This window comes from Rhinoraja longicauda, chromosome 24 (genome assembly GCF_053455715.1).
Source record: "Rhinoraja longicauda isolate Sanriku21f chromosome 24, sRhiLon1.1, whole genome shotgun sequence".
Lineage (NCBI taxonomy): Eukaryota > Metazoa > Chordata > Chondrichthyes > Rajiformes > Arhynchobatidae > Rhinoraja > Rhinoraja longicauda.
Genome location: NC_135976.1, coordinates 36,559,935 through 36,572,556, shown reverse-complemented (window position 1 = coordinate 36,572,556; position 12,622 = coordinate 36,559,935). Strand labels below are relative to the sequence as shown.

The 12,622-nt window shown below is 51.6% G+C and overlaps 1 protein-coding gene across 1 annotated transcript in view; it reads right to left on the bottom strand.

The window, feature by feature from the left end:
• Positions 1–12,622, bottom strand: part of LOC144605259 (plexin-A2-like) — a 96,446-nt gene that overhangs the window by 68,166 nt on the left and 15,658 nt on the right. Inside the window, exon 5 of the mRNA XM_078420352.1 lies at positions 5,383–5,534. Within this exon, the coding sequence (XP_078276478.1) occupies positions 5,383–5,534 (152 nt within the window). The remainder of the gene's footprint in view (positions 1–5,382; positions 5,535–12,622) is intronic.

Here is a 12,622-nt window from a genome sequence, read left to right as displayed (position 1 = left end):
TATTGGCTTGTCTGCGCTAACAGACCCATATGGTTCATCTCCTCCTGCAGCATCTCACACAAAGGCTTGGCAAGTGTCCAGCACTTGCACAAACGCTGATGTGTGAACACGCAGTCACTGTTTAGTCTGGGCGCTGCCGGCCGGCTTTAAACAATGCCATCATTCCTGCAAGTCAGATAACTCGTGTCAGACTGGAAAATACAGGGGGAAGACAGCCCTGCGGAAATAAAGGTGCTGACAGTGGAAAACCTGACTCAAGGCATCCGCCACCACACAGGGCAGCAATTAAAATAAAATAGGCTGCGAATAAAAGCGCAGGAACCAAGAGAGCCTTCAACATTAGACAGGAACGTTCTCTGTCGCTTACAAGAGTCACTAATCGGTTTTAAAACCTCGGCCTTCTGATTTAACCTGACAAAATGTAAAAGGCAAAACTCTTGGAATCGACGGAAACATTAATTATAGACTTTGACTGGAACCTAACCCATACATGGAAACATTTGCCCCTGAATTTAGCAGATAAAGTCAGGTTGTAAGTTAAGGTAATGACCCATGGAACATCACACGACATTGCTGGCTGGAAGTGTTGATATTGATTTCTCTTCTGCATGCCAAGGGTTAACACGGGTCTTCATCAATACAGAGTGCTCATTTGGTTAGTTTATTGAAATTCATTTCGTGTCAGAAATGTATTCACAACAGGAAACGACTCTCAACACGAACATTAATCTCTTCCCAATGCACAAATTAGCATTCTTGATGGAGTTCCCCAACAAAATCAGCCTCATTGTGTTTCCCATTGCAATCATCGATCGTACAGTCAGAGTCATCGACTCATGAAGACAAGAGTCATCGAGACACACAGCACAGAAACAGGCCCTTTGGCCCACCTCTTCCCTGCTGGGGAGTCCAGAACAAGGGGCCACATTTTCAGAATAAGGGGTAGGCCATTTAGAACTGAGATGAGGAAAAACTTTTTCAGTCAGAGAGTTGTGAATCTGTGGAATTCTCTGCCTCAGAAGGCAGTGGAGGCCAATTCTCTGAATGCATTCAAGAGAGAGCTGGATAGAGCTCGGTCACGAGACGTTTCAGCACCCGGTGCGGCTCGGCCGCGGGGACTTCCATCCCCTTGCGGGGACTGTGCGGGTCGGTCGGGGACGAGCTGTCTGTCCGTGGGCGTGGGGAAGAGAGTGGAAGTTTTGTTGCCTCCATCACAGTGAGGGGGTGTTTGGAGTCACTGTGATGGATGTTTGTGTTGGGGTCGTGTATCTTGTGTTCTTTGTTTTGTGTGTGACTGCAATGTACCTCAGTACCGAATGACAAATAAAGCTCTGTATTCCTGTATTAAGGATAGTGGAATCAGGGGGTACAGGGAGAAGGCAGGAACGGGGTACTGATTGAGAATGATCAGCCATGATCACATTGAATGGCAGTGCTGGCTCGAAGGGCCGAATGGCCCCCTCCTGCACCTATTGTCTATTGTCTATTGACCCAGATGTTTATCTACGCTAAGGCCAGTTGCTTGGGATCCCTCCAAACCTGTCCTATCCACGTACCCGTCCAAATGTCCTTTAAATGTTGTTATAGTCCCTGCCTCAACTACCTCCTCTGGCAGCTCGTTCCGTACATCCACCACCCTCTGTGTGAAAAACTGTACCTCATGTTGCTATTAATTCTTTCTCCCCTAATTAAACCTGTGACCGCTGTTAATGATTCCGCGACTCTGGTTAAAAGACTCTGTGTGTTGCCCTGGTGATTTTGCTGTGGAAGATCATCCCTCAGCCTCCTGCATCTCATAGAGTCCTAGCCTGTCCAAGCACCATGTAGCTCAGGCCCGTGAGAGCTGGACACGTCAATCCTCGTAAATCTCCTCTGCATTTTTCCAGCTTAATAACATCCTTCTGATAGCAGGGTTGCCAAAACTGAACAACACATCACATGCAGCCTCAACAACGTCTAGTACAACTACAGCATAGCGTCCCAACTTCTACACTCAGTACCCTGACTGATGTAAGCCAACATGCCAAATGCCTTCTTCACCACCCTACCTGCCAGCGCCTCTGGTTAAGGGAACTATGTACCTGCACTCCGAGACCCCTCTGGACTTCAACACTCCCTAGAACCTGACCATTCACTGTCAAGGTCCTGCCCTAATGTCCAAAAGGCAGCACCTCGCACTGATCGGCATTAAACTCCGTTAGCCATCTTCAGCCCACTTGCCCAGATGGTCAAAGCCCCCCGTGAACATGATAACCATCTTCATTGACTATCAGCGCATCTTGTGGAGGAAGGAACTGCAGATGCTGGTTGATCATGAAGATAGACACAGAGTGCTGGAGTAACTCAGCGGGTCAGGCAGCATCTGTGGAGAACATGGATAGGTGACGTTTCACAGAGTGCTGGAGTAACTCAGCGGGTCAGGCAGCATCTCGGGAGAGAAGGAATGGGTGACATTTGGGGTCGAGACCCTTCTTCAGAACAATGACATTCTTCTTTACATGGATAGGACAGGTTTGGAGGGATATGGGCCGAACGCAGGCAGGTGGGACTAATATAGATGGGACATGTTGGTCGGTCTGGGCAGGTGGGACTAGTGGAGATGGGGCATGTTGGTCGGTGTGGGCAGGTGGGACTAGTGCAGATGGGGCATGTTGGTCGGTGTGGGCAAGTTGGGCCGAAGGGCCTGTTTCCACGCTGTATCTCTCTATGACTCAACATTAAAACAGCTCAGGCCCTTCGGCCCATCATGACGGTGCCATGGGTGATGCCAATGAAACAAGGCCGGCTGCCTGCATGTGATCCATTGCCCTACATCGCATGCACGTGTCCACATAGCCCTGCATCGCATGCACGTGTCCACATGCCCATCCTAAAGCCCATAAACGTCACCTCCACCAACCATGGCAATGTGTTCCAGGCACCCAGCTCTGTGTCTAACACATTTTCCCCGCACATCTCATTTAAACTCTGCCCCTCTCACCTTAAAGTTATGCCCTCTATATTTAACACTTTCATCTTAAAGGTTCTGACTGTCTACCTTATCTGTGCCTCTCATCATTTTATACATTTCTATCAGGTCTCCCCTCGATCTCCAACGCTCCAGTTTGTCCAAACTCTGCTCATAGCTAATACTGTCCAATCTAGTCAGCGTTCTGTAAACCACCTCCACACCCTCTCCTAGACCTCCGCATCCTCTCCTAAACCTCCGCATCCTCTCCTAAACCTCCGCATCCTTCCTGTAATGGGGGCGACCAGAACTGCATGCAATACTCCACACACAGCCTGACCAACGTCTTATTGAGCTGCATCTGGACGTCCTGACTCCTGTACTCAATCCCCCACCGATGGATGCAAACAGATCTTACAGTTTCTTTACCACCCTGTCGTGCGGCTACTTTCAGAGAGCTACAGACCTGGAGACCAAGAGTTTGTGAATATCATCCACCTCAACAGTGAGGAGCGTGTGTGAGAGGTTTTACATCCAATTAATATCCCATTAGCAAATTACGGTTATAATTTACTTATAGAGTCATAGAATGACACAGTGTGGAAACAGGCCCTTCGGCCCAACTTGTCTACACCGGCCAACATGTCCCAGCTACACTGGTCCCACCTGCCCACACCGGCCAACATGTCCCAGCTACACTGGTCCCACCTGCCCACACCGACCAACATGTCCCACCTACACTGGTCCCACCTGCCCACACCGACCAACATGTCCCACCTACACTAGTCCCACCTGCCCACACCGACCAACATGTCCCACCTACACTAGTCCCACCTGCCTGCGTTTGGTCCATATCCCTCCAAACCTATTCTATCCATGTACCTGTCTAACTGTTTCTTAAATGTTGTGATAGTCCCAGCCTCAACTACCTCCTCTGGCAGCTCGTTCCATACACCCACCACCCTCGGATTCCTATTCCTACTCTGTGATAAGTTACGATAACTCGGGACTGATGGTGCCTGCAGTTTAGGATGTTCAGTAGATAGCTGGGGAATAATGAGTAGCATTGGGCTAAACGCTGAGCGTGTCTAGCGTTACACTGAGCCACACAGAGTGCCGGGGATTGTGAGAGATGGAGGTGCAAATACAAGCACAACCCTCTCTGATCAGCAAATCATTTGCTTCAATCCCTGCCTGAAGACTTTCCCCAGTAAGTGTCCACTCAGGGTGTAGCACACCTCCACAGCAACAGCATTGGTTCAATGAGGTGTCACTAACCCACAGGGTGTAGCACACCTCCACAGCAACAGTGTTGGTTCAATGAGGTGTCACTAACCCACAGGGTGTAGCACACCTCCACAGCAACAGTGTTGGTTCAATGAGGTGTCACTAACCCACAGGCACAGCAGTAAAGCTGCCGGGATTTGGACAGGAAATTAAAATAGAACATCCAAATCAAACTCCAGGAATGTGCAGGAAGGAACTGCAGATGCTGGTTTAAACCGAAGACAGACACTAAAAGCTGGAGTAACTCAGTGGGACAGGCAGCATCTGTGGAGAACATGGACACAGAGTGCTGGAGTAACTCAGTGGGACAGGCAGCATCTGTGGAGAACATGGACACAGAGTGCTGGAGTAACTCAGTGGGACAGGCAGCATCTGTGGAGAACATGGACACAGAGTGCTGGAGTAACTCAGCGGGACAGGCAGCTTCTCTAGAGAGAAGGAATGGGTGATGTTTCGGGTCGAGACCCTTCTTCAGACTGTCTCTTTGTAGGGTATGTCGAACAATCGCCGTTCCAGGCGTTCACTGGCCCTCTCCCCGAACTCTACCTCTGCTCTGTCTCTGTGACCAATGGTCCATGACTGGGGACTGATGGTCCATGACTGGGTACTGATGGTCCATGGCTGGGGACTGATGGTCCATGGCTGGAGACTGATGGTCCATGACTGGGGACTGATGTTCCGTGGCTGGGGACTGATGCTGGCCAGTGGTCCATGGCTGGGGACTGATGGTCCATGACTGGGTACTGATGGTCCATGGCTGGGGACTGATGGTCCATGGCTGGGGACTGATGGTCCATGACTGGGGACTGATGGTCCATGGCTGGGTACTGATGGTCCATGGCTGGGGACTGATGGTCCATGACTGGGGACTGATGGTGCAAAACTGGGGACTGATGGTCCATGGCTGGGGACTGATGGTCCGTGACTGGGGACTGATGGTCCGTGACTGGGGACTGATGGTCCATGGCTGGGGACTGCTGGTCCATGACTGGGGACTGATGCTGGCCAATGGTCCATGACTGGGGACTGATGGTCCATGGCTGGGGACTGATGCTGGCCAATGGTCCATGACTGGGATTGATGGTGGGGAGGTGTTGGCATGGCAGAGTTCAGTGAGAAAGGTATGGTTACCTGTGGCTGAGACTTACTGTTCAGCGATGATGTAGCCGCCCAGGAGCGGGATGCACTGGACTCCGGCCACACGGACGCTGTTGGCAATGTCCAGGAAGTCCAGGCCCAGGTTCACCCCACGGATGGTCACCTGTGTACCTCCTTCCCACGGCCCCGACGCCGGGCTCACCTGGGGAAAGCACAAACGGTCATCAGCCCATCAGTTACAGGAGCACACAGGCCATTCGGCCCATCTGGTCAGGGGTTACGGGGAGAAGGGAGGAGAAAGGCGTTCGGAGGGAGCGGTAGATCAACCATGATTGAGTGGCAGAGTAGACATGATGGGCCGAATGGCCTGATTCAACTCTTATCACTTTTGCCCTTAGGAGTTCACTCCGCCATTCTATCATGGCTGGTCTATCTTTCATAGGTTCAGAAGTGATACGAGCAGAAATAGGCCATTCGGCCCATCGAGTCTAGTCTGTATTCATTCATGGCTGATCTATCTCTCCCTGTCAACGCTGGCTTTACCTAGTGCTGAACGTTATTCCCTTATCATGTATCTGGACACTGTGGACGGTTCGATTGTAATCATGTGTTGTCTTTCCACTGACTGGATCGCACGCATTCACTGTACCTCGGTACAGGTGACGATGAGCCCCATTGTCCTGCCCTAACTGCAGACACCCGTACTAGTGAACAACTGGTGCACAGAGACTCAGCCCAGCGTTTCCCTTCCTCCCTCCACACTTTACCAGCATTTGTAGCGGGGAGCTGTGAGAACGCTGAAGATACCGGCACACCACAGGGCTGTGTTCTGAGCCCCATGCTCTACTCCCTCTTCACACACGGCTGTGTTCTGAGCCCCATGCTCTACTCCCTCTTCACACACGACTGTGTTCTGAGCCCCATGCTCTACTCCCTCTTCACACACGACTGTGTTCTGAGCCCCATGCTCTACTCCCTCTTCACACACGACTGTGTTCTGAGCCCCATGCTCTACTCCCTCTTCACACACGACTGTGTTCCTGCATTCCACACCAACACCATTGTCAAGTTTGCAGATGACACAACGGTGATCGGGCTGATCACCAACGGGGATGAAACAAACTATAGAGCGGAGGTGCAGAATCTGGCGGACTGGTGCTCTGATAACAACCTGTCCTTAAATACCACCAAGACCAAGGAGCTGATCATCAACTTCCGTAGGTCACATAACGGGGAATATGCCCCGATCTCTATCAACGGGGACAGTGTGGAGAGAGTGTCCAGCTTCAAGTTTCTGGGCACTCACATTTCAGAGGACCTAACATGGTCCAATAACACTGCTGCGCTGGTCAAGAAGGCACAGCAACGACTGTTCTACTTAAGAACACTGAAAAAGTCTGGTCTACCCCAACAGCTGCTGAAGACCTTCTACCGCTGCACCATCGAGAGCATCCTAACGCATGGCATCCCTGTGTGGTACCTCAGCTGCACGGAGGCAGAAAGGAAAGCTCTACAGCGGGTAGTCCATAGAGCTCAGAGGGCCATCGGAACACAGCTACCAGACTTAGAGTGCATCTACAACACACGATGCCTCAGAAAAGCCACCAGCATCCACAAAGACTCTTCACACCCCTGCAACAGTCTGTTCGAACTCCTTCCATCGGGCAGACGATACAAGGCCTTCTATGCCCGCACCTCCAGACTCAGGAAGAGCTTCATCCCCAGGGCCATAGCTGCTATGAACCGGTCCTGCTGAGCCGGATGGCCACAACGCATAGATCAACTTGCACTTTACCCTGTCCAAAACTGTTACAACTGTTTCGTTTCGTTGGGTTGCTGCTGTCTAAATTACTTAAATTATTGCATCGTATGGGAGGCGCATTCCCAATCTCGTTGTACCCCTGGGTACAATGACAATAAAGATATATTGTATTGTATTGTATTGTATTGTATAAACGGCAGCCACTATGCAGGGAACTCAGATGGAGAGGGAGTGGAAGGGGTGGGTGGGGTGGGGGGGATAATATACCAGCTATAAATGCTGAGGCTGTATGTTCAGGCAAGAGCTGGTAGCGAGCATTGCTGAAGATTCAAGTGGCCCTGACAGCACGGTGATAAATGGTGACTGAGTAACCTATTGTGCCTTCATTTGCCGCAAAGCTGCCATTCTGTTTATACGCATTGTAGAACTAACCGTTGCCAGGCAACAGCAAGACACAACGCACAAAAAATCACAACTGCGATACCAGAGACGAGTGAATGAAAAGTGCCAACAGTTCCCCTTCAGTGTTACAAAGCCCTTCTGAAATTGGAAAGCTAAAACAAAAGCTGCTTTTGTTGTGGGCTGCAGACAGATGATGAGTATGTTCTCTCTCCCACATCACAACACAGGTCCCCATTTGTACAGAAGTCACGACTAAACATTATAAATAAGAGAGGAAACATTAAAGACTAAAGTCCAAGGGGCATTGGAGACGTTTACAAAAGAGCCACAGATTTAGTTCCTGAAATGAGCCAGGTCACCTTGATGGTGGGGTATGTCTCTGGATAAAATACCTCCTCTCCCCCAATACAGAACAAAGAGATGCAAACAGTGGGATGTCCTGTGTGCAAGCTGCCCATTCTACCTGGGACCCTGGCACGCTGCCCATTCTACCTGGGACCCTGGCACGCTGCCCATTCTACCTGGGACCCTACCTGGGACCATGGCACGCTGCCCATTCTACCTGGGACCCTACCTGGGACCCTGGCACGCTGCCCATTCTACCTGGGACCCTGGCACGCTGCCCTTTCTACCTGGGACCCTACCTGGGACCATGGCACGCTGCCCATTCTACCTGGGACCCTACCTGGGACCCTGGCACGCTGCCCATTCTACCTGGGACCCTACCTGGGACCCTGGCACACTGCCCATTCTACCTGGGACCCTCTGATGGCAAATACATCGCTGAGAGGAGTTGCTGGGCTGAACGTTGAGGAGGTTTCACGGGAGGTGTGCACGTCACGCCCATCACCCCACACCCTGACCACAGCTCACGCACATCACCCCACACCCTGACCACAGCTCATGCCCATCACCCTGACCGCCACCACACCTCATGCCCATCACCCACACCCTGACCACACCTCATGCCCATCACCCACACCCTGACCACAGCTCATGCCCATCACCCTGACCACCACCACAGCTCACGCCCATCACTGATACCCTGACCACCACCACAGTTCATGCCCAACCCAGCACAGGTCAGTAGGCAAAAGATGCTTGAGGTCACAAAGGGTATGGATAGGTTTAGTGTGTGGGCAGAGAGGATATGGATAGTTTAATGTGTGGCCAAAGAGCTGGCAAATGTGGGCCAATGCAAAATTGTTGATTTTGGCTGGCAAACTCCCGCTAACCATCTGAGGAGTGCGATCTCTGTGATGCAGAGGAGCCCAGATTCTGAGTGCATGATCCAAGGTAAAGCCAGCAATCTGAGGGGCTAACAGAATGCAATTGTTTATTACTAAAGATAGACACAAAATGCTGGAGTAACTCAGCGGGACAGGCAGCATCTCTGGAGAGAAGGAATGGGTGACGTTTCGGGTCGAGACTGGGTGCGGGTCTGAAGAAGGGTCTCGACCCGAAACGTCACCCATTCCTTCTCTCCAGAGATGCTGCCTGTCCCGCTGAGTTACTCCAGCACTTTGTGTCTACCTTCGGTTTAAACCGGCATCTGCAGTTCCTTCCTACTCATTGATGATTACTAGGCGGGTGGAAGCGAAGAGCAACGAGGTTGTGTTGGGCAATGGGGAGAGTGTGTGTGGAACTCTGGAACACTGTGCAAACTCTGTAACACTGTGCAAACTCTGTAACACTGTGCAAACTCTGGAACACTGTGCAAACTCTGTAACACTGTGCAAACTCTGTAACACTGTGCAAACTCTGTAACACTGTGCAAACTCTAACACTGTGCAAACTCTGGAACACTGTGCAAACTCTGTAACACTGTGCAAACTCTGGAACACTGTGCAAACTCTGTAACACTGTGCAAACTCTGTAACACTGTGCAAACTCTGTAACACTATGCAAACTCTGGAACACTGTGCAAACTCTGTAACACTGTGCAAACTCTGGAACACTGTGCAAACTCTGTAACACTGTGCAAACTCTGTAACACTGTGCAAACTCTAACACTGTGCAAACTCTGGAACACTGTGCAAACTCTGGAACACTGTGCAAACTCTGGAACACTGTGCAAACTCTGTAACACTGTGCAAACTCTGTAACACTGTGCAAACTCTGTAACACTGTGCAAACTCTGGAACACTGTGCAAACTCTGGAACACTGTGCAAACTCTGGAACACTGTGCAAACTCTAACACTGTGCAAACTCTGTAACACTGTGCAAACTCTAACACTGTGCAAACTCTGTAACACTGTGCACTGTATTGCACTCAGTGATTAAAGGTTTACTAGACTGATACTTGAGATTGTCTTATGAAGAATGGATGGCCAGACAATTGCTGGCATTTACAAGGGAAGACTTGATTGTAATGGTGTATTGCCTTTCCTTTGACTGGATAGCACACACACCAAAGCTGGTTACTGTACCTCGGCACACGTCACAATAATAAACGAACCTAAACTAAAGTGAGAAGACTTAGTGGTCAGGGAGTCACAGCGTGAGACAGTGTGGAAACAGGCCCTTCGGCCCAACTCACCCACAGCGGCCAACATGTCCCACCTACACTAGTCCCACCTGGATCTGCAGTTCCTTCCTCCACACCTGGACAGGTGCATGAGTGGGAAATGCCAAGAGGGAAATGGGCCAAATGCAGCCAAATGGGAGGGGATCAGGTAGACACCAGGGTCAGTATGGGCAGGTTGGGCTGAAGGGCCAGATTTCATGGTGTACAACTCTATAACATGTCCGTTACTACAGTAGATCGCTCCTGTTCTTGAAGGCTCTCACACGTTAATACGCCACACATTTAGCAGGTCAGGCAGCACATGAGAGAAACAGTTATTTACGTTCATCTTCCTGATCTTCTTACTCCCGTCTCTGAATCTATGTTTAATGTCCTGCATTTGTGAGACTCCAATCTCTAATCCTGTTTGGAACGTTGTCTAAATGCGATGAGTTTCCAAGCCGTGTGCTTGTGCAAGCGAGCTTCATAAATTCATAGTTCATATGTGATAGGAGCAGAATTAGGCCATTCAGCCCATCAAGTCCATCCCGCCATTCAATCATGGCTGATCTATCTCTCCCCCCTAACCCCATTCTCCTGCCTTCTCCCCATAACACCCACTCTAATCACGAATCTATCTCTGCCTTAAAAATATCCACTGACTTGTGGCCTCCACAGACGGCTGTGGCAAAGAATCCCACAGATTCACCACTCTCTGACTGAAGAAATTCCTGCTCATCTTCCTCAAGGAACGTCCTTTAATTCTGAGGCTGTGCCCTCTGGTCCTGGACTCTCCCACTAGTGGAACCATCCTCTCCACATCCACTCTATCCACCAATTAAAAACTTCACAACTGACTCTGCCCCTTTGGGCACTTGGCTGCTGTGTCCCATGATCTCCATTAGTTCTGACTTAATTTCAGGGGAAGGAGGCATCGTGGCTCTCTGCCCTCTTCTAAATGACTGGTTCTGTGGCCCATGGGAGTGAGGACACAGGTCCAGGGTCTGGTGTGAATAGCGATCGTGTGTAACTGGCATTAGAGAGTGGCCACTGGCTTCATTCTAATGACGGTGCCCTAAATATTCACCAGTGTCACCAGGTAAATTGGGCTCTGAGGGAGTGAGAGTGGATGTTGTGGAGAGAGAGAGCACGGTTGGACTGTGAGCAGCAAGCAGAAAGGCTAGAGGATGTGCAGCTGGAAAACCCAGACTCTGGGAACTGGAACAAACGGCACAGCTCAATGCTGCAGCTCACTGTAATGGAGGACAAGAGCCAGCCAAGGTCACTGCCTCTGGGGGCATCTCTGTGCAGTGGAGGACAAGAGCCAGCCAAGGTCACTGCCTCTGGGGGCATCTCTGTGCAGTGGGGGACAAGAGCCAGCCAAGGTCACTGCCTCTGGGGGCATCTCTGTGCAGTGGGGGACAAGAGCCAGCCCAGGGTCACTGCCTCTGGGGGCATCTCTGTGCAGTGGAGGACAAGAGCCAGCCCAGGGTCACTGCCTCTGGGGGCATCTCTGTGCAGTGGAGGACAAGAGCCAGCCAAGGTCACTGCCTCTGGGGACATCTCTGTGCAGTGGAGGACAAGAGCCAGCCAAGGTCACTGCCTCTGGGGGCATCTCTGTGCAGTGGGGGACAAGAGCCAGCCAAGGTCACTGCCTCTGGGGGCATCTCTGTGCAGTGGGGGACAAGAGCCAGCCAAGGTCACTGCCTCTGGGGGCATCTCTGTGCAGTGGGGGACAAGAGCCAGCCCAGGGTCACTGCCTCTGGGGGCATCTCTGTGCAGTGGAGGACAAGAGCCAGCCAGAGCCACAGAGGCATTTGTAATCAAGGTGCTCACATTTACTCTGGTTCTCTCTTAATTAGGATTGTGCCTGACTTCCCCGGCACTCATGAATCACATTAACTTCCACCGAACCATTAGTTTTCCTGTCTTGTTCAAACTGCTGAGACAGCAGAAACCCGACCAGCTGCACACTGCTGCAGAGAATGTCCAAACCTGCGTTGTCCCCCCCACAGGAAGCTCCAGCCCCCCCCGAGCTCCAGCCCCCCCCCCGAGCTCCAGCCCCCCCCCCAGAGCTCCAGCCCCCCCCCCCCCCGAGCTCCAGCCCCCCCCCGAGCTCCAGCCCCCCCCTGAGCTCCAGCCCCCCCCCCCCCCCCCGAGCTGCTGGTCCCCCCCTCGAGCTCCAGCCCCCCCCCCGAACTCCAGCCCCCCCCCCCGAGCTCCACACCCCCCAGTTTCACAAACAACTTCACCCCGAGTGCCACATCCTTTAGCAGCGATCGCTCAAACTGCCCCGCTTGGATGAGTTGGGGCAAACTCAGCCAACATGCCTGCGGAAAATGACCAGAGAGTAACTCAGCGGGTCAGGCAGCATCTGTGGAGAACATGAATAGGTGACGTTTCACAGAGTGCTGGAGTAACTCAGCGGGTCAGGCAGCATCTGTGGAGAGGAGGAGTGGGTGACGTTTCGGGTCGAGACCCTTCTTCAGACTGGTTAGGGAGAGGGGAACATGAGGTATAGACGATGATGTAGGGAGATAAAGAACAATGAATGAAAGATGTGCAAAAATGTAACGATGATAAAGGAGTCTGGCCATTGTCAGCTGTTTGTCGGGTGTA